Below are 27838 nucleotides of genomic sequence, written 5' to 3'. Positions count from 1 at the left end.
CGAGTCTAATTAGACTCCAATTTTGTCTAAAATCTGCTTGTTACCATCACATCGGATGCGTGCTTCGTGGTCGCGCTTCGTGTGCCGTCACGCAAACTCACGTTTTCTTGGAAAAAAAAAAACAGATTTCGTCAACTTAGAGAGCTGTGATTTTGACCGTCACGGTTGTTGTCATAGCTCAATAACTCAGTTTTACATCCTTTTCTTAGTCAACGTCGCCATTCTCGTAAACTATATTTAACTCTTAAAGGTCTCTAGATTCGCTCACGTTAACTGCTAATAAAATACTACTTCGGATATAATATTAAGTCTTCCAAAAACGGCGATACGCAAGACTTAAACGCAAATATACTGTAGTAACGTAATCTAATTTTAACGTGTAACTCTCACGGAATGAACATGAATGAAACTTGGCGACCTACCCCGTTGACCGCACGCTATCTATAATATTTTCGTGCCTTGACGTAATTTCTTAGTGAGATTTCTTACAGTCTATTTTTAATAACGTCCACTGTAAATACAGCAATTTATTCATAGGATGAAGGTTACGAGCCTCAGAGACTCAAATGTGGATAAATAAATATGACAGTAGAGACGTAAGACGAAACCTTGTGTTAGGCTAACAAGGCGCTGAGAATGACGATTTTCCAACGGAACGAGTTCAAAGTCCATGAAAATAGCTTTATAAAATCATCACTGTAAACAACAATTGGACCTTGGTAAAACTATTTACAACATGAAAAACTTCATATCAGTGTATACATCTCTGTAGGACAAAATACGTTCGCATCTCGCACTGAAATTGGTCAGAGAAACAATGCAAGACTTCAAAGTCAATTTCCAAATGTGCCGTTCCCTCTGTCAAAAGGTTTTGATAAATTATAATCAAATTTGATAAATTATTATCGATAAATCTTTTCTTCCAAAGTAGCACTTTCACTGTCATACTTTTAAGCTTTAGTGACGTCAAAAATTTATTGACGTCAGTGTGACGTTAACACGTTGAATCTGGCATGGCGGCTTCCAAGGTCGAGCTGCGGGACAGACTCATACATCTCTTTCCCGCCATGCGGCCGACCGTGCTCGACTTGAACTGTGGGACTGGGCGCGATATGGAGGATTTGTCGGCTTCAGAGTGTCTCCGAGGGAGGCCTGGCTCGAACTGGCACGAGATATCATACAGCTCTTTCTCTGTGTGAATCTTCTCGTTGGCGAGGTAGTCTCGGATCTCAGACACCTGAAAAGAGACGGGATACCATAAAGGCATTAACATTCGAAAGCAACAAGGCGAGATCAACGTCAATGTCATGAAATCAAAATTACTGGACGAGGTCTCGAGAATAGTGTTGGGGCTTTTTACCACTCGCTTGGACGAATAGTGTTGGGGCTTTTTACCAACTCGCTTGGACGAATTAACGAAAGGTATCAAGACTCTGTAATTTCTTCTTTATTCTCTTCTGGAGAGTTACTACAGTAACGCTCTATGCATCTAATAATCATCATCATGCTCTAGCGTGAGGAACCAACGCTTTAAGTTGGAAAATCGTAGACATGTTTGGGTTAGCTGACCGTGGGAGTTTCCGCAGTGTATTCGTTGTTTTGCAAAGGGGGGAAGTAGGGTGGCTCGCTCCGAAGCACTTGGCAAGCACCAAAGAACCAATTAAAACGCCAGTGATCGAGCTGCATACGAAAATCACGCGCACAAAACAGGATCTTAGTGTGGATAAAGCTCAAGGTCAGTTTTACCAACCCAAACATGACCACCTATGAAACTAACTATTCTCGACCATAACAAGCGATTAAAATTTCTAGCACGACAAGAAAGAAATCCGCGAACTGAGCCAAGTTCAAGCACACACTAAAAATAAAAGATCAAAACTATAGATCTACCAAAATAACTAGTAGGCGTAAAAAGGCGAGACTCAATAAAACAAAAGGTAAACCTAAAACTACTCGAAATAGCAATCCTTCAAAATACTCTACAACAATAGAAGCGAGCTTTCACTTAGCCATCCCTGATCCAGTCCCACTCGACGAACAGCGACAACAGAAAGTCAGCCTGAAAAATCTGTATGCTGCTTAAGTGATGACCAAACGATAACAGAAAAAAGAAAAACGGGCTTACCTCTTGAAAATTATAAACATCCTTCTGGAAACGTCTTATTTCATCGATCACAAGGTAAATCTGTTTAAAAGAGAGATAATCGTAACAGTAAAAAATTTCCAATTTGGCCTTAAAGTTGGGCATAAAAAAATGTACAGGATCTACGAAATTTTGTTGATTATTTTAATCCTTAAACTCCCATGACGAAGAGTGACCGATACAGAGTTTCTCCTTACAATACAAATACAAATAAAATAAATATTAAGTGGGTAAGTGATGAGAATAAAGAAAACATAATCAAGGGGATTATTAGTTGATCCAATACTAAATTCTCCGCACTAACATAATAAGAATTGTATGGCACAAGTAAAGAGAATTACTCTTAAGATCTTAGGAGTGAAAGGGTTAAGAAATCACACGGAATTAACTCGTTCTGTGGCGGAATCAAAGTAAAACTTAACTGGAAGCGCAACTGTTTCCAACGAGGAATGATACAGAATTCTTTTTCCATGGATGGTGGCTACGTCACTTAACAAAGACGTAAATATCGACGTCCCAAAATGACGATATGCAACAAATTATTTACCTGTCTTCGTTTCGTCAGATTGATGAGACCACCCTTAAAGAAGTCGGGATTTCCTTCAGCAATGAAGGTCAGATCTTTCATATAAACACCTATTAATTCAAACAGAAAGGTTAAAATGGCGACTTACTTCAGCGAGGCCCACGGTGAACTATCAGATATTTAGATTTTAGTCGAAAATCACTCGATAAGTGAAAAAAGACTACGATTAGATCACTGATCATTAACGGAAACGCAAGTGGCGCGGAGATCAGTTGAAATGTGGAAGCGAATTGTGAAAACCCCTCTTGGCCCTTTATTCTGGCAAAGAACAGTCTGCGCGGCGCGGGCTTTGGTATGTACAAACGGAGAAGCAGCGAACTGTCTGGCTCTGCTCCTTGCGCCGCAGAGCCAGTGAAAGCCAGCTTGCAGGTGAAGCAATAAGGGGCTAAGACATTTCACGGCTTAAACTTCGTGCGCAGCAAAAAAAAATAATAATAATGCGAAACTTTGAAAACAACAGCTTTGAATGAATGCCAAAATATATGACAGTAAATATCAAACTTTGGTTCTGGGGAGTTTCACTCAACCTCATACGCCGAGAAAACACCGTGTTCTTCTTTATTAGTAACAGAAACTCTTCACAGCACAAAGATTAAATAGCTTAGAAAATTTGAAACTTACCAAAGTACGGGACTGAAGGAGTAGGAGAAGAGCCAAGGGCTTGTCGATATCGTTTATAGTTATCCTAAAAGAACAGAAACAGAGAACCCAAATCAGAACCGATGTAGAAAGATAGTATTAAGAAATCAAATTTTAAACGAGCCAAATAGTCTCAGGAAACGTCCAAGGTTGGCCGGGGGGGGGGGGGTGAAAGTAAGGGTACTACGGATAAAAACGGCATGCTATTCCTGAAGAACACAATTTAAATGATGAGGGGTCAACTATTTTGCCGCGGATTGTCGTTTCTCCTTAAATGTAATACCAAGTCAGGCACAGGAGACAAAAATGGTGCAAATCATCAAAACGGAAAACGATTAAGCTATAATGGTTTTACTTCAACCAAGACTTACTTTTGTATCCATAAGTATTTCCATCTTGGCGTACTGCTCTAGGACTTCTTTGGGAACGAGCTGCAAGTATAAGATAACAAGACTGAAAACCTAGCCGGCTTGTTTGAATGTGACTCCTTCCGTGAACTAGGAAGCCAACATTCGACTAGACCAAGAACAAAGCAAAACTAAGTGCTTGAAAATTGAGAAAAGTTGACTAAAAACAAAAATAGAAATACACTTCTAGTCAGCACTAATAGTATGGTTACCCTGGCCGTCTGACAAAGAAAAAGAAATGAAGTATTTGCCATGCGGGAAGGAATGGTCTGTTTCCAGCTGTTCCCTTTCTTTGAGTTAAGCAAAGAAGCCTGTAAGGCATGCGCGCATGAATGAACGCGGAGAACGAAAACTTCTTTTGTCGTTCTCCATCTCCATCGCCATCTGTTCACGTTTGTGAAATCCTTGCGATGTTTATTTCGCTCGCGCTCTGAATGATGATCTCAATGAAAACAGAAGGCCTAAGAACAGACTTAGAATGGAAGTGAACCGGTTGACGAAACAGAAAGGTTGGTTCTGGAAGGCAGCGATGGACAAGCCTTGGAGCCTCACCTCTTTTGTTTTGTGTAGTCGTCTCACAGGTGCACTGCCCAGAGCCGCCACAACAATAGCCATTACAGCGTTAAAGTTTCTCAACTCTAAACACAGCTGAAAATTCAGAAGACAACACAATGTCAAAAGACATCAGGGAGAGTAAGAAAAGTACAACGATAAGAAGAAACCACACCCGCAGCTGCACGTAGTGCTGAGTCTAATAAAGCATTGGTGCTAATCTCACATGGCTTGCGAGGTGAATGGTCACAAATTGATCCACTTCGGGATTCCAAAAAGTAGCGGAGGGATGAGGTGAAGCCCTGGTGGCTCATGGGATGTTTGACATTACCTTGGCTGTTTCGATGAAGTTAATGAACATTGTGGCACGCTTCTCCACTGATTTTTCTGTAACAATCGTGGCTGCTACCCAGGTACTCAGCTAAAAAAAATGCAAAGAACAGTAAGCCGTAAGTTCCTTCAGCTTTGAATATCAATGTTCGATACTGCAGTCAAACCACGTTTATTTTCAGGGTAGATTTACTAGCAAACACAGAGACAAGGTGGTCGCCAAGCTGTTCGGGGAATGCCGGGAGAGGTAAGGATGGTGCTATGGGGAGAGTGCTCATCTCCACCGCTGTGGCCTGGGTGCGACTCCCAGCATTACATGAGGGGCAAGTTTGTGTTGGTTCCCGTTCTTGCTCTAAGGGTTTTTCCTCGGATTTCTTCGGTTTTCCTCTCTTCCAAAAACCAAAAGCCTTAAGATTCTAATATGGACCTGGAAAACAAAGCGAAGAGCCCTCCACGTAGAGAAGTTACAGCTAAATTTGTTAATTAAATTACCTGATTGAATCTGTCAGCAACTTTCTCCACAGACAGTCTTTCTTCAGGTGGCACCTTCCGTTTCTTGCCCGTTCCCATGGCAATCTTCTTCTGGATGTCAGCTGACGACACTGCACAGAAACACTCTGAAAAAGAAAGCCGAAAAAAATGGCGTGACAGCGATTGTTTATGTTTTCTTTAGAAATTTTAAGTGGGAAATTGGCGCGTGGGCGACCCAGATTGAGCTTCTTGCGCATGCCTTACGTCTGACCGCTGTGTTACGCAGACTGCTCTGAACGCTGACGTTCCGTTCGAGCCTATACTGGTGACAATGACCGCTGACAGAGAATGATTGCTAAGCTCCTGGTGGACAACTCGCAAACCAGATCGAGAAGGGCTACATATTCGTGAACTACATCTTGCAATGATATTCATTTGACCAGATAGAACAATCTGTCAAATTATCACTCAGGCTGATTTCAGTTGAAATAAACAATAAAATATGACCAATTGAATGCAGGCCATTGTGTGAAACTAGTACTTTGTACTTACCGTGGTCAATAAGTGTGATCTGTCGTGCCAACTCCTTGGGATGTTGAAGCAAGTCAAAAGGCCTGCATCGAAATAAGAAAGGCAATAAGCATAGAACCCAAACTTTTCTAATACTTTTTCATCTATTAAGATCCACAATACTCTTCCACCTTCCCTCTCACAACTCGTCCCAAACGCTCTGCTGCTAGCTTCCTTGCAACCCACAAAGACACTGCCCCTTCCTTTCTTTCTTCCCTCTTTATATCTCCGCCCCCCCCCCCACCCCACCCCACCCATCCTTTTTTTTTATTTCTACATTATCTACTAACGATACTCAAGATGTACTTACGAGAAGTCTCGCCGATCGAATCCCGGCAACTCAGCGTCTGGGGGGCATTGACAAATTAACAACAGTCCATTAGAGCTCTGACCGAAAGACCGATTTACACTTTCAAAATCGTCATCGTCGCGTAGCGTCGAACTAAACGGTCCCTTGTACGTGGGCGTGGTTTGTCCTGAACTGGGCGTATCACTCCCCAATGAAGAAGCGTTACTATTTGCTGAATACTTGGGGCGGCGATCGCTGGATGCCAAATTCCTCAAGTCCTGTCCCACAGGGAAAGAGCCCGAAGAGTCGAGAGCGTGGCGCTCTGTTGGCGAATTGGAGTCATCAGCGCTTGCTTCACTGCTTCCTACAAGATTAATCAACCATCTGTTCGTCTATTCGTCATATGAAAGTTAATTAACACTTTGGAACTACGTCTTGATTAACCCCTCAGTAGTAGTGGCTAGCTTTTAGATGACGCTATCGAAGATGACTCGATGAAAGAAATGTCTAGATACCTCTTCCGTCCAAATTCAATTATTTTGGCTCAAGACATCCAACAAAATTATCTTGCAACAATGATGAGGCATTTAGATGATGATCCATGAAACAACAGTTTGTCCGTAAAAGAATTTAAGAAACCCATCAAATCAAGTGAAGCAACAGAGCTGAAGAAAAACTCATAGGGTACATGGCCTGTTTTAGCTTTAAAACAACACTATTACTTCTGCTGCAATTGCTTATTCATTTATTTATTTATCTATTTATTTATTTATTTCTCTCTTTCTTCCCTCTGCCATTGCGTCCAAAGTTTTACCTAAACACGCGTCAAGTTCCTTACTCGATGGTCTCCTCTGATCGCTTGTCGGAAGTGACCCTGGCTCCCAAGAGCCCTTATTTGGGTCTAAAGTGCTCTGTAAGGAGCCCAAAAGAAGGTCCCCGGATGCATGGGACGCCACTGATACGTTGCCAGGACTGCCAGCAACTGAGATAGCTGCTCCTGAAACGTCAAAAAAAAATTATTTCAGCAATAGAACACATTTTCCGGGCTCTATGAAGTGATGAAACTAAGGGGGATGCAGGAGAACAAGAGGAAAGCTTATAAATCATGAACCTCGAAAACACCTCCTTGTTCACTTAGTTTTCAATACAAGACTTTTAATTGTGAGTTTAAAATGAGATCCATTAGTTCAAACAACACTATTGCAATTGTCATACGCGCTGTTAACAAACCTGTGGCAGGCAAAACAGCCTCGGCACTAGTCTTTAGAGCCATGACATCATCTCGGTCACATTTCTGCTGTAATGCTCCTTGCTGATACGGCGCGGAAGAAGACAGCTTTGCTAGAGTGGACAGATGCCTTCTCACTTTAGCTGCATACTGATCAGGAACAGAAGAAGCTAAGGAGATAGCCCTTAATCTGGAAACCCCTGAGTCGCTTTCATACTTATCAGAGTAAAACGCAGGTTTTCGAGCAACAGCTTCCAAGGCCTGTTGTCCCCACATTTCAGTTTCCTCAGCGTATTTACTCCATGGAGAAAAATCCTGCCCCGCAAGAATCTGAAATAACCAGACATGAAACCCGGTGACAATTTGAACTTCTTCATCCTTTGGGGATAAATTTAAGGACATTTCAGAGATATTTCCTGGGAAAGGAAAGGACATGTTTCGACAAGAAGAGAGGAGAACGAGAGTGTGATCTTAAAAATGCGACCGAAAGGGTCAACTCACCTGTAACTCAACTTTAGTGCACAGCAGAAGCGCATCATTGATTTCTTTGAACACACTGAAATGAATAGGAAATTATTACTAACCAAGAAAACCAAAATCCATCAGTGTCAACTGAGTGCACATCGATTATCTGATTATCTCAAAACTTCGAGAACTACATAATCAGTTCCTACAGAGAAAAACTAAGTGAGGCTCACTAAGGGTGCTTACCCTTTGTTTTCTAACACAAATTCGAACGTCTTGTTAATGAATTCTAAGCGGAGTCGGGTGTCTTCTGCTAAAGACCGCCACCTTTTCAGTTCCTTGGACTGCCACGTTCCAATAACAGCCTAATAAAAGTCAATAGTGCAATAAATTGAAACAATACCACTCCATTTTCTTCTTTAAACAATACAAAAGAAATATTGACCTAGAATTATGCACTGCAGACCTTATCCGTATTATCGTAGCTTCATCTGAACACAATTTTTTTAAGTCCAAATTAAAAAATAACATATTTCTCTTACCTTTGTTTTCTCGTCCAAAATTGTGATCTTCCGAGGACTGACCCCCAAGTAACATCTTAGGGGACCACCCCTGGGGTTGTCAGTTCCCAAACATTCCTTAGGACACAACAAAAACGTGTAGCAATCAGTTATAGATTAAGAAGGGTGGCCTAGAATTGGATCTTTTCTTGTTCCCTTACTCGTGGTAAAATAATTAATATAATAAACAAATAAGAAACTTTTCTTCGAAATAGTAACGATAAATATGGCTGCAGTGGGCAAGATCTTCACTCCAATGCGAATGATAACAAAATTAAACCACTGAATACTATTCAAAATAACCTTTCAACCTCATTGGCGCCTATGACATTTGCAATACACGAACAAAAAAAAAAAACATTTTATCACTTTGTAGGGCTGAAATAGAGATTTTGGCGGGCTAGCCCGCTCGCTCGTTCGCAAAAATTTTCAGACTGTTTGGTTGTCATTTTTCTTTTCAGTTCTTATTTTCTCCATGCCCTCAAAGTGATAATGATAGTAATATAACTTAAATTCTTGGGCATGAATATGTTTAGCCCTTCTCAGAACTCAATTTAACTCTCGCGTAACGGTTCGTGCTAAAGTGACTCTGAGTTGAACCCAAAACATATTTATGCAAGCGAACATAACTTTTCTTTTATTACCACACAGTGGCAAACTTCCTGGTGAACTAGCCTCATAAAATACGGACAAGAATTATCTACTTGAATGGTAAACAACAATTTGGCAGCTTCGTTTCTATTTCAAGCAATTTCAGCAGAAAGAGATTAAAAAGAGATAACAACAAAAAGGTACACATACATCCTGTAAATTTGTTTTTCCAAGTTTCAGAAGCTTACCTTCAGCTTGTAAAACTGGCAGCCGTATCCTGGCATAGCCTGACAGTAGTCGATGTAGTTGTGTTTACCATTCCTCTCCGACATACCGCTGGTCACAAACTGTTCGTACTGAGCCTTGATTCTGTACAAGAGAAAATCAAATATTACAGAATTTTACGCTGACAACAAGATTTTTTTTTCTTCCCCTCCTGTCACTAATTTTATTTAATTTAACATAGAAAACACCCAAACAAGCAAACAAGTCACGGTGAATCTAAAACTACAATGTGTCTGACCTTTTTCCCATATTCTTTACTTTGTACATAGATGGATGCAAACTCAACTTGATACGAGAAACTGATAACCTAGAAAAAAAATTCGCATGAATAATTAAAACATCTTCAAAACACGATGAACTTTCATCAAGGACAGACGAGTCTAAAACACAATTTCCGCAAATAACTTCTCTCGGTAAGAAGAGTTCAAAAGTGAATAAAATAACCGAAATAAATAGATAAATGAATGAATAAAAGTGTCTTCAGAGCGTTCGGTATGTTGTAAAAAAGGTCTTACTTCTCTCTACTGGAGGGTTGAAAGAGACGTTGCTTTCCCCGCACCTCCACTGGGAGAAGATCCTGTGCAGATTTATAAACACTTGTTAGATTAGTCTTAAATATGTTACGAGATTAAATTGGTGGTTTTTCTGTTGTTGTTGTTTCAGACTGTCGACCTTCGTTTTTCGCCTTTCGTCCCTCGATTGGTCCAGAAAACTCGCACCACCACCGTCTTTACCAATCAAATGCCAAACTTAAACCAATCGTTACTTTCTGGTTAAATTTGGTAACATCGACTTCTCGATTATTTTTGCGATAATCAAACAAACACCTCAGTTTGTTGCGACTGGCTGAGGTAATTTAAAACTGTTCTTTTTTTCTACGGTGCTCAATCTCAAGCGCTCTATAGCGTTGTAATGAAATCGTCTGCAGTCCAGTCTGAATTATTTTGTCAAAGGTCTTCGCACCCGCACTAAGCCATATTTCCTTGTTTCACACCTTCCAAAAACTACGAGGGAAACTCTGCTCAAAACTAAAAACAATCGCGACTGCCACCCGCGTCTTCCCGCACTTTAATTTTCCCGCGCTTTAAGCAGTGTGCTTGTTTTCCCTTTAAGTTCTCATTGGTTAATGATAATGTAAGCCTTTGCTCCGATTGGTTGCGGGGATTAGTTTAGTTTTGTTTTTTTTTCACACTCAATTGAAGACTGCTCTGAAAGCGGAGTACAAATGTTTATTTTGTAGATGCTCGAAGTTTAGTCCACTTACCTCAATATATAGTTGTAGTGCACTCAGGTAAATAGAATCCTCAACCGCACAAGGCAAGCTTCCGCTTACGACTGCTTTTTGACACTGCAGAAAGAGAGCATCAACATGAGTGGTCTGTATAATCCTCACTCGAGGTTGACTCATCTTGCTGGATACACCACTTCAAAACTACTTTTTTCTGCTACACTCTCTATTTAAATTGTTCTTCGTCATTTCTTCACCAAGAAGACCGCTTGACACTCATTCCTCACCTGTTCATAAAGAATGGCATGGTGACAATGGTTTGCCTGGAATCTGTCCCGGTGGTGCTTCTTTCGTTCCCTTTCCTGAAATCAAGGATGTTTTAACCGTTAAGGTTTGACGGCGATGATGATAAATTTATATGGCACATTCTCCATATTACTATGCTATATTGCGCTTCACAACACTTTGAGGGGGACTTTGGCCGGATTGCAGTGAGTAGTTTAGAATTTTGCAAGTGCCCCCAAGTTTGGATTTTTCTCGGGAACAAGGCGAGACCACAACACCGGGAGCTACTATCCGTACTCTTTGGTAGGTATACCTTGTCTACACCGTTAGAACTTAAAATTTAGCACACAAAAGAAAGAAAAACAACAACAAAAAGCACGTACAGTTGGCAAGAAAAATGACATTAAACTGTTGTGAGTGAGGCTTACTATCAGGGTCTGGATGAGATCTGCCAAGATTTCTGCACACGGAAGGTAGGGACCACCAGCCTTTCTTAGAGGATGTATAACTTCGTTCAACTCGGACTAGGCAGTGAGAAAAACGTGTCAGTATTGATGTTTACATAAAGATTTTTTTTTTTTTTTTGAGGTAAAAAAAATGCCTTTTCATAACTTAACTTATAAATACAACTACTTCTTTGTGGGGTGTTCAAGGGGCACCAGTCTTAATCGAATTATTCGCAATCATCTCAACATTCAATAATCAAGGCTTTTGCCCCAAGTTGAAAAATAAAGTGACTGGCATTAATTTTCAAGTAGGACCTCTGTAGAGATTTGGTCGCAAAAAAAAAAAAAACAAAAAAAACAAAAACACACGCTCTCTTGAGCTGAAGAATTATGTATAACACTACCAGGTTTCAACAGTAAATTGTTGAAAGTAGAGAGGATCACTTTAGAATAAACTACAAACGAACTACCAAAGATACTTACTGCTATTACAGGGTTACTAACAAACTCTTCAGGACATTTTTCAAGCCAGGCTGTCCATAATCTCATCAAATGAATGTGCAATACAGGAAGTGGACTGTAGTCTTGCATCTGCCCAGTGGACGGGTCTCCATCAAAGTACTTGCCAAACCAGGGGTCATGAAATCTACAAGTGAAAGACCGAAGATAAGTTGAAGGGGAATAAGGTGTAAAAGCAATCTGGCGATACCATGTAAGTACGTTTCAGGGAGCTATGTCAAATATCTTAATTTAGTTTATACCACGCAAGAGAATAGCGCTTTTAGCGCGCACCGAATGGTTAGTTCGGAAGTGAATAGCTACAATCATTTGCCTCCGAGCAGCCGATGAGACAATAATTTCCGACCACTTTTCGGAAAATTGAGAGAAATAAACTTCGTTTTTGGTATCTGTGTGGTATATATATCTTATTAACCCAGCGCGAGGGTCGTACTGGGAGAATATCGGCCCGAGGTCTTGACAGTACGGACCGAGCGCAGCGAGGTCTTGACAGCACAGACCGAGCGCAGCGAGGTCCGTACAAAAAAGACCTAGGGCCGATATTCTTCCAGTACGGTCCCGAGCAAGCTTGGTTAATAAGAGATTTATTATACGACTGAAGTTCAAAGGGACACAAGTGCGGTATCATTCGGGACCATTCGGGACAGTGCCCGGTCCAATACTTAGAGAATAATGGACCGGCAATAGAGCATTTTGATTGGTTGATTTTAGTTATTGGCCCTCTGACTGCCCGAGTGGTGTAATAAAATAATATACTACAACGTTGATTTCAGGATTTATCCGGCCCGCTTACCTATGAAGCAGCAATCTCATAAGGATGGAGGGATGTACATAGCTCTTGTAAGTTGTCAGCAAAAAATCCACAATGTGGTCATCACTAGGCATGTGTTTGTTTCCAGAGCTGCTGGATTTGTACCAGGAATGTTTCTTTGAGCGTCCAGACCAAGGTGGTAGAGTCAAACCACCCCACAAAAGGGACGGGTTATTAGTGATGATCTCAACGATTTTCTCCACTGTAGCCCCTCTACGGATGAATAATAGAAACTTCAGGTCAAACAATAAAATTTACTAAAAATTTCTCTACAAATCCAATGTACTTCATAACCATTCAACTTCTATTGATCAACATTGAACAAATTTGATTCCAACACTAAAAAGGTACGCAAAACAAAATCATGTTATATGTTTCCGCAATCTGAGTTACAATCCTTTGCTTCCTTTATTGTGCCTGGGAGAAAAAACGTTCGCAAAAAGCAGCTTAAGTTCAGGAAATTAATAGCAGCGGAGCTCACAACGCGCGCGCAGCGGAGCTCACAACGCGCGCGCAGCGAAGCCCCATACCTATAAAATTTTGTAACTCATCAAGGAGAGAAAATTTGGTCTTCCACGTGACTGTACTGGCACTTCCGTTCGTAACAGTTGCTATTTATCTAACCTGACATAGAGGTGTTCCTCTCCAGTGGTTGACTCTGAGAACAAAACGTCAAGCTTTTCATCACCTGAAGTTTGCAGACAAACCAGTGAAGTTAAAATCTTTCGAGCCAGGTGCCCCGAAGACTCTTTGCGTTTCTAAGGCACGATGCAACTAGAAGTATAGTGTATTGCTATCTGCCTGGTTAGGGCGTGAGTCCTTCATTACAACACCTAGCATATATTTACACTGCCAAAAAATGTTCAGAGTCCATGCATACCACTGGAACATATTTCTTTAACTTACCTGGAACACGTTTAAAGAGATAAACTCCTCCGACATCAATGTAACCAAGATAAATTAAGCCACGAGCGGCATGGTATCGTACTCTGCAACACAATTAAAGAAAGCTGGTCAACAGAAGAAAAAATAAAAGGTTGTGAATGAGAGAAACAAATTGAAAAAGACCCGTGCAATGAACAAAACACTTCAAGACAATCGTAGTCTATACAAATTAATCTTTCATATGTACTGTATTTTGTTTTGTTTTTTATCCTTAAAAAAAGTATAGCTCCTTTTTGAAGTTAAGACAATTATCATTAACAGATACCTTGCATCTCCATAGCTCAGCATTTGTTTAAGGCCATCAACACCTCCAGCCAAATCAATCTACAAAATACATGAGAATATACAGTCACCGCCAGTTAGCTGACAGGACCTATTCTTAAATACCAATTAAACCAGTTTACATTTACCTGCATATGATTGTCCACATTCATTGCAATGTTTGCTATAGTTGCAACACAGTATATCACAATTTCCGGGTTACCGTCTGTCAGTGTGTCCAGAAGTAAGGAAAGTGGCCTATAAAACACAACTCATCTTTTCAGTGGGCTAACGTTTGATAGACAATTTGGAACCTTTATTTTAAAAAAAAGTATTCCACACAGGAATAAAGATATCAAGCTACAATGAAGAGATTATTGTACCTTGTCTTGCCAAGTTCCATCTGCATCTTTGGATGAATACTGCTGGCTGACAGCATTTTTGTGGCAACTACTCTAGGCATTGTTTTGGAGTGCAGATCCATTAATGGAAGGTGGTTATGACCAAATCCAGGGCTGCAGAGACATACCTAGATTAGCCTTTGCTATTTGAATGATCCTAACAAGCTACCTCCTCTATTGCTAATTTTTTTCTGCTTATTCCTTTGCTGTAATGTGTTTAGTTGCTATGTAAATTTAACCTACCGTAACTTCCGGCCGTTTACCCGCACGGCCGATTACCCGCACCGGATGATTATTGCATGCAGTGAAAAAAGAGTCAACAGATTACCCGCACTGGTGGATAACCCACACCTTAAAAACAAAGGAAATTTGCTCTACAATTCACAACGTTGCATACTTGACAGAATGCGAATTCGTGGCCACATTTTGTGCGAACGATCGTTCAGCGCCATGTTGATTTATCAAAAAAATCGATATCTCTGGTTCTACTGGGCCTAACAAGTTCCTTAAAACGGGAAAATTCTCTTCAGCTGAAGCTAGTTGTAACTGGAAATTTGTTACTGATGCGCCGGTTATCCTCGGTTTATTTTTGTGACCATGATCAAGGTTATGTTTACACGCGTGCCGATAGTAATTTGTTCGTCGCGAAACTAAGACTAGGTTTACACTAGAGGAAATTGTTCCGGATTCGTGATGAATCCGAAACGTTTTAGTACCGGATTCATTCTGCCGTTTACACGAAAGTGGACGAATCCGAAATAAAAACTTCCCGGTTTGGTCGTGTCTCCGGAGATTTTGAATCCGGAATTTAAAGTGGGAACTTTGAATCCGATAACTTTTGAATCCGGAAAGTTTTGTCGTGTAACCGCTTTTTTTCTCGAATCCGGATATTATTTCCACCTGCAATCTTTTGAGTTTGCGGTGAAACCAAAATGGATCTGGTGCTAACATTGCTGGCGGTCTCCGGTTACCTAATCTTGTTGCAGGTTCAGGCGATAAATTTTATCATGTGTACCGCAGTATTTCTGAAGAAACGCAAATTATTATTGCAAGGAAGTTTAACGTCGGCCACACTTAATCGCCGACGACGTAGACTGCTTGGCATCTGGATCTACTCTAGCCTTTTTCTGTGGCATCTGGATCTACTCTAGCCTTTTTTGGGGGAGGCATTTTACTTTGACGATCGAACGACGAAACAACACTGGGCTTGGTAACCATTTCATTTCGAATGTTCCCAGAGTTGTCGTTGTGTGTAAACGGTCAGGAATCCGAATATCCTTTCAGTGTAAACGCCTACGAATCCGAATACTCCAAAATTGATGAATCCGGAAACATTTACGAATCCGGAAAACTCTCCTCTAGTGTAAACCTAGTCTAATTGTGCGTGAAATAAACTCGAGTCGGCATCATGTTTTCGTGCCGCTTTGTGGCACTCTTAATACAATAAAATTCATCTGAGAGGTGGAAACGCAGGTAGATGAGAATTTTCTTCAATTCAACCGCCAGTAGATTTCAAAATTGTCACATAACCCGCACTCCCTATTACCCGCAGTGGCGCGTGTTTAAGGCAAAATCAACAGATTACCCGCGCGCGTAAACGGCCGGAAATTACGTATATATCCTGTAAAACCGAGCTGAGTTAAATAAAAATCATCATCATCATCATCATCATCTCATTAGACAATTATTCAATATACATATGCTGATAATGGGATGGTAGATGGCCAACAAGTGGTGCTCTCCCTAATCTTAAGCACGTCAGGTAAAATAAATTTTCAAACTGGTAGAGCAATCCTTTCACCTGTTAAATTTTCAAGAATTCCCAAAGATGTCACGTGGCAATAAGAGGAACTGTTGGTTACAGGTTGAAAAGGAGAACACTGAACATGGCAGTGAAAATAATTTTGGTTCAGTCTTGCAAAAGAAAGACAGAATGAATACCTGTAGAGAGGGAATGAATGATCCCCATCCGCTGAACTTCCCACACTGCATATGCTGTTCTTTTTCTGCAGCACATAACAGCCATGTTGTGGCCAGAAGTCAGATCGCGCATCTGATGCTCCAGAGTTATTTCTCTGTACAGAGCCTCTTTGGACTATTGGGGACATTTCTCTCGCCCGCTCATCACAAGAACTCTGACTACAAGTGCTTCTCTTGCGATATCTTTGCCTGTCATGACTGGCTGAGGGATAAGGAGGGGGTGAGTCTGTCTGTCGCAGGTCAAATGCACCACTGTCAACATCACTGATCTGCAATAAGCTTAACAAAGGCTCCAGGGGAATAGTCTTCAAGGCTGTGGAGAATTCTTGATCGTTGTTGAAGTCAAGGATACTTTGTAAAATTGACAAACATGTGCTCTGAAAAGACAAAACCATTTCAGTTACAAGACAAGTGTTTCAGTTTTAAGAGCCACACAAACAAAAAATGGGTACAGAAATAACAATAACATACATAAAGATAAGGGGAGCAAAATACAACTAAATTTAACATAGAATGCCCAAGGTTCTTTAATTTTGATCTAGATCCTTCAAAATTCTAGAAGTACAGTAGGCATCCTGGACAAAAAGTTTTTAAGCCAACAACTATTTAAAGTAAAAAAAAAATAAAACACTTGTCAACAAACAACCTCTTTTTGAGATCTTGATTGGCTATTGTTTCAAAGTAACCACATTTGTGTTCTTGTTCTTGTGTTAGGTGATAAAGGTGTTCAAAATCAGTGTCTTTCTATGATTCAATTTCAAAGATAATTAAATGCAGTTGCTAACCAAATGATGATCATGTCCTATTGAACAACAAATGAAAGCTACAATGAAATCAATAAAAATGACAGTGTAAATATTCCTCTTGAAATCAAAAGCATGTCTAAATCAAAAAGTGGATGCAAGCTTGACATGAGATCCCAGTGATCCGCCAATTTGAGAGCCAATAGAAACAAAGTGCCAGTAATCATTAATAAAGATTCCACACCTGAATAGGTTCAGGACTGTCCACAAGTTTCAAAACTGTTTCAATGAGGCCAGCTTCAACTGATCTCTTGCGGCTGTCTGCCCCTTCCAGCTGTTGATCAGAAGCAAAATTCCCAAATTATGGCACACTAAAATTTGATGAGGGAGCACAAAACGTTCTCATAAAAGTACATGCATGCTCTCACAATACTAAACTGGAAATGAAAATAATGAAAGTAACCCATCAGTTTAACTTTATTCTGGTTTTCAATAGGATTTTCTGAAATAAAACAATAATTTTTTAAGGCCTTCATAAAGTATAGGGACCAGATTCCACTAGCTGTACTGAGGACAATCCACTGACTAAATTTTGATGGCCAGTGTCCTTTCTTGTTCAGACACAAAGAACATTGTCCTGTTACTTTAGATCACTCTCTAAATCCCTTAAACCATTTATTTTCGTGTATTTTTAGCAATATGCTTTAACTGCATTAAGCTAAATAAAATCTTAGCTTCTGCTCCCACTATTAAACAAGGCATATCCACACCTAAATAGTAACATTTTACTCACATTGAAAAGATTACCAATCAGCACTGCAATGTGGTTGTTAATCAGAGATGAGCCAGAGTCCATGTGTGATAGGGTAATGAGCTGACCAGATGCTTTAGGAAGACATAAATAAGCCAGTAAACTGGAGTGGCATTCAGGATTGCCTGACAGATGAACCACTGGTTGAAGAGCGTCAATCAAAGGATCAACATCTCTGATGTAGTTGGAGCCAGTGCTTATAAAGGAGCTATCCTCACATTCAGATGTGCTTCTCCGACAGCTCTGTCAGTTGACAGACAAGAAAAAAAAAAAAAAAAAAAAGGCAAACGCATCAGTTTCAATTTTCAGAAAAGTCTACATCAACTGCCACACTTAACCTCTTACACCCTAATATCAGTATGCATATTCTCAATACTGTTCTCCATATATTTCCTAAGGTGCTGACAAGGAGAATTTGTTTAACAATCAAGAACTGCTTAACTTGATGATTGTTTTTCGCTATTCCCGTGACCTTCATGCTTGATTCAGGGTGGTAATATAGGGAGGAATAAGATAAGAGTCTCTCTTAGTGGTCAAAGGGTAAAGGTCACTTCGGGGTCAAAAGGTAAAGGCCACTTTGGGGTTAAGGGGTAAAGGCCACTTCGGGGTGAAAGGGTAAAGGTCACTTCGGGGGTCAAAGGGTAAAGGTCACTTACATTTAATCCTTTCAGGAGTATTAGTATTTAAGATTGATTTTGCATTGTAATTTGCATAATTTTTATTACTTAAAGCACTGAAATAACTTGTTACATTTCATACATACCACAGACTGATCTGACTCCAAACTAGGCTGCCTAGTATTTGACAGCTGTCTTTCTAATCCTTTTGCTTCACCGGTTTCCTCTATGGGCTGAACTTTTTCAGAAGGCAGATTATTAGCAACAACATCTTTATTCATTTCCACTGAACCTATTTTATCTTCAATAGCCTCTGGGTTTTCCCCGAATTGAATGAGATCTGATACAGGTCTTTGTTTTTCAATGGAACGTTTCTTTGGAATGAAAGGAGAGAGAAGACTGGCTTCAGGTGAAGCATGCAAGGGCTCACTTGATCCAGTCATGTCTGATGATTGCTTTAAGGGACTTGTTTGAAAATCAGAACTTAAAACATCATTTGGAAATTGGTGCATTGTTACTACAGCTGTGTTCTGCTCAAGTGTTTCAACAGGAGTATTGAGCTTCAAAGCAGAATCCATTCTCTGTTCTTCTGTGTTTGCAGTGTGCGTATCTATTGTGTTTACAGATGAGATGCATGTCTCCTTTGGCTCCACTGTTGATTCCATAGCTCTTTTGTTGCGTGAAAAATCTTTTTTGACGTTTACTCCTTCTAACAGAGAGTCAGTTAGTTTAACAACAGAAAGCTGCTGGTCTGCAGAATTTTTCTGATCTGTCTGATCTGCATGTATGTCAGCAGTCTGTGTTTGATCCTGAGTTGTTCTGTGAAAACTATGCATGCGCATAAGGCCCCCTCTTCTAGAATTGGCTGTAAGAGAAGCAAAAATTAATTCTGTGATCAATACAACATGTATATTTACTACAAAGTGAAGAATTTGTAAAGCTGACCATTCAAGCATTAGCCATGTCAGAACAAGTAAATCACATAAATAAATACCAATAATTTGTTAGCAAGTGTTCTAGCCAGTCTAACTTATAACTGTTATGTATATAATTATCAAGCACTACTCTCAGTAAAGAAATTGCCTGGCATTAGTATCATGGGCTGAAAAAAAGTGCTCTTGTATTCCAGCAATTTATAAGCAATTCGAAAGTGCTAACTCAGGGTTTCAAGGTACACAAACTGGTTTTTTAATACTTGTTAATCTGGTTAACCAAATCATATGCTAGTCAATCAGTTGATTAGCTAATTAGCAATTATTCCATGAGTGCGTTGAATATGAGATGATAGATAGCCAACGAGACGCGTAGTGCCGAGTTGGCTATAATCATCTCATATCCAACAAGCGCGAGTGGAACAATTGTTGTATTAAAAAAATGCTCCCAAGATATTAGACAAATCTTCTTGACTTTATTTTGTACGAAGAAACCAGATGTTTCCATGTACATATATGAGATTATGGTATATTGGCTCATATACCATAATGGCTAAGCCAATGAAAAGTCTTAAATTGCATTATCCAATGATCCAGTTTTTAATAATTTCAATTATAGCCCAGTTCAACCCCTGCTCAGGTATTTTGGAATTCTTTCTAAAATACACAAAGAAGACAGGTTATTACCAAGCAGAGGACTCAGCGTTCGGGCAATATGAATGCTTTCTGATCTCTTGATACAGTGCTTTCTTCTCCCAGTCTCTGGACTTCCATGCCCACCCGATATGGAGCACAAACTTGAAGATCTTCTGTGTTGGAACAGTCCTCTTCGTAAAGCAGATACCCGCTCGGTTGCAGGTGACTGCACACCAGCCTTAGATTTAACATTTGAACTGACTGAACCCTGGTTGATTGATGAAGCTCCTGAATTTGATCGCGATTTGGTAATGTCTGCTGCAGCAAAAGCTTCACAGGCTGACTGTACAAGGAGTCTCTGCATCTCTTTAAGCTCCTGTGAAGGGGGGGGGGGGGGAATTCAGTTTGAAAAGGAAAAAGAGGGCATCTCAAACTACTATCAAAACCAGGTCACAGACTGTCAGGGCTGTAGCTAGCCTGAGGCAAGACAAGGCAATTGCCTTGTCTTGATTTTGGCCTTTTCCTTTTTTTTTTTGCACTAGTATCGCTCGGCAATAAAAAAGTGAACTTCCACACTTGCCCAAGATGGACTTTTCTGAAGAAAAGTGCCACGGAAAATGCTTGAAAGAGCATTTCTGAGCCTCTATATTTCAAAATTTTTTGGGGGAGGCATGCTAGACCCGAAACTTGCCTCGTCTTATTCTTAAGTCTGGCTATGGCCCTGACTGTATTCAATTTCAAGCTCATCATACGACTGTGGAGCAACATAACTCTAACTAATAAATACAAAATTAATTGAATGCAAAAGGCAAATGAAAAATTTTATTCATCTGATTTCTAGGAGGTCATTTTTTGGGTGTTTCTCTAAGATTCCTGCCACCAGTGAAAAAAGTGAGCTGAAAGTAATTATCCCCATCTTCACGAGCAACAATTTCATGACAAAACAAGACGATACTCCTGGTAAATTCATTGGCGGTACCTTGTCTAAGAAATCTAGCTTGCCCAGTTCTTACAAGAATTTCTAAAGGCAAAACTTACACAAGTTTCCCAAAGACTAAAGTTGGTAGCTGATGGCTACAAAGTAGAGCTCAGTAAGACTGTAAACACTCTCCCATGGTGGATTCCTCACCATCTCACTCACAAATTTCACTTGAAAATTTCACATCCACATAAGCACAGTCAAGAAATGAAGAGAATCATACCGGTTCTAGGTCAACTGGTCGCACCCCATGGATATTGTTCTCATAGATTCTTGCTCCATGTTCTACCAGAAGGATGGACACTTCCAACTTGCTCCTGTGTTCAGCAGACATATGAAGTGGTGTACAACTACAAGACCAAGGTAAAGACATGAATTACACAGAACTTCTGACCAAAGAATCTTGAGGAGAGCATTTCAATAAAAAAATAATTCCATCTATAAATAATAACCATCAATGCTTCACAAATTTTTCCTCTGTTGTTCACTTTTTCCTTAGATTTCAAGAGATTATAAAAATTTCAGTGTATTGTGAAAAGAACAGAAGTATAAAGAAAATCAAAGGGAAATTCAAGAAATGTCTATAAATCATAATTTAAATCTAAGCATATATAAACCAATGGCGAAAAAAACTTAAATTACAAAGCAATATGTTTGTCAAATTTAAGAGGTCACAAAAAGAATTACTAAGTAGTTTACTGCAGTTCATACTCCAATTTGCAAATTAAAATCAGATGTTAAAAATCTAGTAAATACATACAAGTTGTTGTCTTTAGCTCTAACATTTGCTCCATAACCAAGAAGTAACTGAGTAACAGCTCTGTTTCCTGCTGATGCTGCAACATGCAGAGGAGACTTATCATCTGGTCCTTCCCAGTTTATATCTGCACCCCTAGGGAAATAACAATGAGAATACAAATTTAAATTAATAAATATGAAACACTATTATTTAATTGTGCTTCAGAGAGTACAAATAATGCACGAGACGAGTACAAATATCACGCGATATTTGTACTACAGAAATATCCACGAAATTTGCCCACACTGAAATAACAATTTGGTGTCATGACAGGATGGAAAACATGTGCTCTGTAAGTACCTCCTGTTGTCCCATACAAAGCCTTAGAAAAGTTTTCCAAGGCTTTGTATGGGACAACAGGAGGTACTTACAGAGCACGCGTTTTCCGTCCTGTCATGTTTGGATAATGAATCTCTATCTCTTATTAGACATTTTGTTGTGTAGTATCATCGAGTACTTTTGCTCATTATTTGTATTTTGACTAGCCCTACGGGCTCGTCAAAGTACAACAACCTGTTATTAAAAATACTAAGCGATACTACACAACAAAACGTCTAATAAGATATGTGTATATTCAACAGTTTTGACTCTTTAACCCATGGCAAAGCTTCCTACTGCAAAATCACAAGTGTTTTAGTTCAAATCAACACAAGAGATGGGGGTTGTTTCTCTGGCAGATGCAACAGAAAAATTGGTAACCCATTTTTAAATTTTCGAGACTTGGTTAAGATTTTATTTTTACAACAAACAGAGCATTTTTTGATTTGAAAAATTTGCTCTTCTCTCCGACAATAACCTACCAAATGCAATTTAACCAAAACTAACTGCAACTTGGTCATGAGCAATTTCCTGCATTTGACACAGTTTTTTGTGTTTGCTGCAAGTTTCCATTGGTACCTTTTGATATTTTAGGTTGTTTTGATCTAACCAGTCATTCCTTTGGTTGCAGTTTTGACACTTATTAATCAAGGGGCATTCTAAAATATCCAATTAAATATAAACAAACAGTTCCAAAAACTAGAACAAAGAAGTGATTTCTGAGAGAAACATATCAGCTGTAGATCTATGATTGAAGTGTTTGATTTGTAGAGGTCTGAAGGAAATGCCAATCCTCTGTCAACAACCATAATTACTATTGACTACAAGAGAAAACATAATTATATGCTCTCACCTCTTCAACAGAAACTGTGACATCTCTACATCACCTAGCGACACAGCATAGTATAATAAACTTCTCCTAGCCGAGTCATGGGAATCTACAGATATGCCACTGTCAATAAACTTCTCAACAACTGTCGTTTCCCCTTTTTGCACAGCAGCTACTGTATCATGGATTGCATCAAGATCTTCTGGTCCTTCGCTGTCAGACAAAGGTAAGGACATGTCTTGAGGTTGATTTCCTCTGTACTTGGCAAAATTTGATGATAGACAATCGGGGGAGTTAACAGTGTCTTTTTGAAAGGTCTCATTGGGAAGGAGAGCAGTTGTCCAAGGCACGACAAAGTTTTCTGTGGCAACTTCCTTCTCAATGCAAACTGAGGTGTCATATTCTCTCAAATTTTTCTCTGGGACCTCCTGCAGCTCCAGCTTCCTACTTTTTCTAATTTTTCTGTCCCCAGAAAAATCACCTGAAAAATTATTCTTTTGTTTTATTGGAGGAGAAAGCGTAGGGGGTGAATTTTCTGTTGCAATGATAGGCTCTGAAAACTGAGGTTGCATTTCTTCTGTGTGGTTAAATCTCATAGATGGCTCATGTTTTGAAGAACTAGCCTTAGTTGCATCATTTTCCACATCTGACAAACTAGTCCTTCTCATTGGCTCTGCTCTTTTCACCCATATGGGAGGTTCGTCCTCAGTGGATGGGTATGTATGTATATCAGCTTGAACAGAGATTTGGCAATTGAGAAGAGGTTGTTTTAACTGCAGAGCAGATGCCTCCTTGCCATCGCTGTCACTACCATCTGAAGGCACAGGTGACAATGCAGAAAATTCAACATGCCGTCCGGAAGTGTGAGTACTGGTGGGATGACGAAGAATAGAGGGACTGGTGGAACTTTTGGTATATTTCTTCCCATGAGGAGATCTCCGACCAGATGAACTTTCAATGCCATGTTTCCACTTTACATGAGGATGTCTATGTTCTAGAGATGAACTGCCAATTGTAGAAGTTGTTGAGACTTCAGAGTTAGTGCGAGTACGCTCAGAACTACTGACAGAGTAAGTTCTTCGAGCCCTACGTGATTCCCTTTCCACTTTTTCTCTGGTTAGTTTGCCAATGGCTTTGAAGGCTAGAGCCACAGTTCTCACAATACTAGCTGCCTGAAATAAGAACAAAAGACCATTGGATGCTTACAATACTTGAAAATTTGTTGAAAGTGAATATAATCCCTTGGATGAGGTCTAGCGGATTATTCAACAATGTCCAATGTGCCCAGGGTAAATTATTGTTCTAGTGGCTGTTCAGGTGATTTTCAGAACACAAATGTAAATCTCATTTCATATTTTTTTTCCCTTCTAAACTATAAATCAGCAGAGAACAGATACACAATCTGATGGAAAAGTTTTTGCAATATTTCTAACTTTATCTGCAAAATTTTGTATCCTACCTCTTAAAAGTGTAACAACAAACTAACAAGCACCTTTTATGCTCTTTGGAAGTTAAATAACTAATATATGGGTATTTTTCTCTTTATCTACAACTCTGACAAAAAAAAAAAGAGAGCTATTTTGAAATATAGCCAGATTGCTAGAAATAACATCTTCCTCGAAGAATCAGAGTGCATGAAACTCCACAACCACCTATACAACTATACCAATAATTAAATAAGATTTTTCCCCACCCTGTAGCTGTTCATGAACACCGTGAGTAGCAACAGAATCCAGTGTTCAATTCCATGGAATTTTTGGTAACTTATCATAAAAAGACTCTGGCCGCCGAAGGATGAAATCTATTTCAGATCAAGACTGGTACTTCATTGCTTTCTCTAATCAAAGAAGCCAGCCCTTCAGAAAGAAGCAGTCAGCAAAAATGCTGGTAGCCTGTGCTTCTGGAGAACATTGTCTAATAACACAAAATCAAAAGGATTGAACTCTGACATATGATTATAATAGATAAATATCCTAAAGTTTTAAAATACCATGCTTCAGATGATTCCACCAGTTTCAATGATACAAAATAAAGAAAATAGAAAATATTAATGAAGAGTCCTGGATTAATTATTCCCTTGTCTGCCCTCAGCATATTTCTCATTAAGAGAGCAATATTTCTTGTTTTCTTGTCAATCGGGGAAAGCCCCAGAAAAATCACATCTCAACACAGTATTAAGATGACAAACAAGAGTTCTTTTTTCTTCCTAATCAAGTGGAACAAAATGAAAAATTATACCGGCCCAATAAACTTTTTGAATTTTCCTATAAATTAACTAATGCTCTGACTCGATCTGAAACTTAAGATGCCCTATTGTTTTGCACAAGAAACAATGCTGGACAAAAAGCAAGACCTATACAAGAACAATACAAGTGACCCCTTTAACTGGAGATCTGTCAAACTGATGATATTTTGGATGACTAATGAGAAAAATAAACATAAAGTGAAATTTTATCCACACAGGATCACAAAGAGTTATCAACAAATATCAGTTATTGACAAGTGAACAAGTTTGAAATAAGGTTTCATCTTTGCATTTTTTAACCAAAGAACATGAAATTAACTCAATATTTCCAAACATGTTAAAGAAATCTAAATTAAGGCAAAGAGATGCGTCATTAATCCATGATTTTTGGCACCGGGAGAATTCTCACCTCTTAGTTTGTAAATCATAACAACTAATTTTCAGTTATGTAACAGGTCAGATGCCAGTCAATCACTTCTCTATCAAGTTACATAACACGAGTATGTAATGTATGATTGTCAAACACATCAGCTTGGATTCCGCAGGCCACTCTTACATAATTTTGAAAAAGGTTACAAAAGGGTAGCTACCGCTGAAAGGGGCAATTCTTCCGATCAAACTTGTTCTTTTCTTTGGCTGTGTAAAATGAATTAAAATTCATTCATCTAGGTCGAAAAAATGAAAGCTTAATCTTTCTCATGGAACAAACCAGCTATCATCATTTTCTTAGTCCAAATTTTTTCTGCTTTAAATTGGATGAAATCGCTCATGTGCAAAACCAAAACATTCTTACTATTGTACATATTAAAACTAAATCAGAGCACAGAAAGCCATCTTACATACTACCCTGAAGTATGACTTTAAAAAGATCTGTAAGTGATTACGAAACGAAAGTGGCGTTCCGAGCTAAAAGTAGAAGCGGAATAATAACCACGTATATTATTAGCATAAACAGCCCGTAAGCCAAATAACAGTACGTAAACAAGTTGAAATACATTCTTTTAAAATTTTCACTGTCCAAAGTTCCACTCATAATACAAAGCAGTACAAAGAGAAGCATATTTAGGTTTCAGACGGGAAAAGAACACTAAACGCTACAATCTGGCAAGAATTCAATCGCCCGATGACAGAATTTCCAAAACAACAATTTGCGAGAAGCCTTAGGGTAGAATCGAAAGGATTTTAAAATGTAACATACACTTCTGTTGTAATCAATTACCATTAAAAAAATAAAAGAAGTTGGCCAATTTTAATCATTTGTCAAATGTTCAGAACAACAAAATACTGCGCTGTGACAACTGAATTAACATTTCGCTCTATCTCCCCGTTGTTTCACGAAAATGGAAAATTTTTGAAAATTAAATGAATGCAGGTTTGCATTAATTCGTAGCGTGACAAACAAGAACTTCTCATGGCGTACATGTTGATTTCAAAGAGGCGGGTTTTCGCCTTTCCCTCTACAAAACATAAATAGAGCCGACACCTTCGTCAAAAGATACATCAAAACCCTGAACGTTCTAGATTTCTGTGATTTTATTTTAAAAGAAGACATTCCTTTGGTTCTCAGACGCGCGTTTCTTTTACCCCTGCTTTCCGTAAGGAGGAAAGGCGATTGATGAGGGCATTCCACTAAATAAAACTCACACAAACACAGCTGTTATTCACTGATTCAAGTCCCTTTCTTTCCTGACAAAAACGTAAAAGAATATAAACATAGTACACCTAAATACTTTCGCCGGAGAGAAATCAAAATACAGCACTCTACTAACTGATGTAAACAACTTCAATATATTGACAATCTTGTGTTCGGCTTACCTCCAGTTGTGATCCAGCTTGAAAAACGTGACACATATGGGTTTTCTTTCGCGTGATATTCAAGCCGAAAGTACTATCGAATCCCCGAAGCTGCTCTTGAACACACAACGCGATAGCATATAGCGGCGCTGTAAGGATCAGAGAGTTAGAATCTACGCTAGATACTAAAAGAATCCCGTCCCGTATTGTGAAATTAACTCTGATACTTCGTATCTGTTGTTTTTTAATCCTCTTCAGGGTTTCCATCATTCGCGTTACAGATTTCGCCTCAGATATCTGTGCAGAGCCGACATAGTCTACAATAAAATGTAGCTCTCCTGTACTGTAGTCCTCCACCGCTCGACTAGCACTTTCTGTGTGGGGTAAAAGCGCAGTTGCCTGAGAAGTGAGTAAGGCTTCTTCGACATTCTCATTCTGACAAGATTCGGCGACCGCGGCCTCGTTGTCTGTTCGATGCCATCTCTGGCTTAAACGTCTCTTCAGAGAATGCATTTTCCATTTATTTCTTTACTACAGTGCACCCCATACGCGGAGCCGAGGTTTAAAACGTATCTTTCCATTACTTTAGGCTAAATCAGCTGAAATAAACAACCACCATTACACGTAACATTACCCAAGTACAGATTTAGATGTCAAGCCCAGTTGTCCCATACATGTAAATTACATCTTCGCTCAGCTGTGCTAAGCTAAATACATGTGCCCTCACATTCTCCGTGCATTCCCCATCATCAAGAACAAAAAAGCAGTTCTGAGCAAAATTGTGAAAAACAAGGAACTTTCCACTTCAACTATTCTTCAGTCACTACCATGCTGTTTGTCCAAGTTGTTTGTTTCAAGACCGTCGCACGTTTGTAATTGGTTGATTTTGATCACATGTGAGAGTCGGCTGCGTTCGAACAAAAAATGCGCGAAAAACCTCGACGATTACGTGTGAATTTGGGAAACTCGACCAACATCAACGTGAGAAGTTTTTAGAAAGCAATAACAAAATGTATAAAAATACTCGAGTCCCCATGGAATGACGTTAATGATTATGAAATTAGCACTTTGCCTCTTTTCTCCCACCGCAGACAATAACATTTTTTAAATTTTAACAAAACAACCTCAGCTGAAACGTTTTAC

The 27838-nt window shown here is 39.4% G+C and overlaps 1 protein-coding gene across 2 annotated transcripts; it reads right to left on the bottom strand.

Moving 5' to 3' along the window:
- Positions 1-481: 481 nt before the first annotated feature.
- Positions 482-27535, bottom strand: LOC111335226 (uncharacterized). 2 transcript variants are annotated; one of them, XM_088754681.1, is made up of 37 exons: positions 26717-27535; positions 22681-23828; positions 21471-21602; positions 20934-21060; positions 19783-20107; positions 18310-19028; positions 17529-17789; positions 16980-17069; positions 15954-16369; positions 13995-14126; positions 13761-13869; positions 13616-13674; positions 13312-13394; positions 13030-13093; positions 12388-12618; positions 11559-11721; positions 11058-11153; positions 10632-10706; positions 10381-10464; positions 9632-9693; positions 9355-9423; positions 9080-9200; positions 8223-8318; positions 7927-8045; positions 7717-7771; positions 7218-7545; positions 6826-6984; positions 6009-6351; positions 5681-5742; positions 5150-5274; positions 4659-4748; positions 4328-4423; positions 3740-3799; positions 3351-3414; positions 2691-2779; positions 2126-2185; positions 482-1237 (listed from the first exon to the last, which is right to left on the bottom strand). In XM_088754681.1, exons 1-37 carry the CDS (start codon positions 27206-27208, stop codon positions 995-997), a joined length of 7047 nt encoding a protein of 2348 aa, XP_088610807.1. In that variant the 5' UTR covers positions 27209-27535; the 3' UTR covers positions 482-994. The 2 variants fall into 2 exon arrangements, with proteins under 2 accessions (XP_088610807.1, XP_022796827.2); XM_022941092.2 differs by having other exon boundaries at positions 849-1237; positions 6802-6984.
- Between the last annotated feature and the right edge of the window lie 303 nt (positions 27536-27838).

The sequence above is a fragment of the Stylophora pistillata genome, chromosome 3 (genome assembly GCF_964205215.1).
Source record: "Stylophora pistillata chromosome 3, jaStyPist1.2, whole genome shotgun sequence".
Taxonomy (NCBI): domain Eukaryota; kingdom Metazoa; phylum Cnidaria; class Anthozoa; order Scleractinia; family Pocilloporidae; genus Stylophora; species Stylophora pistillata.
This window is presented reverse-complemented; position numbering and strand designations above follow the sequence as displayed.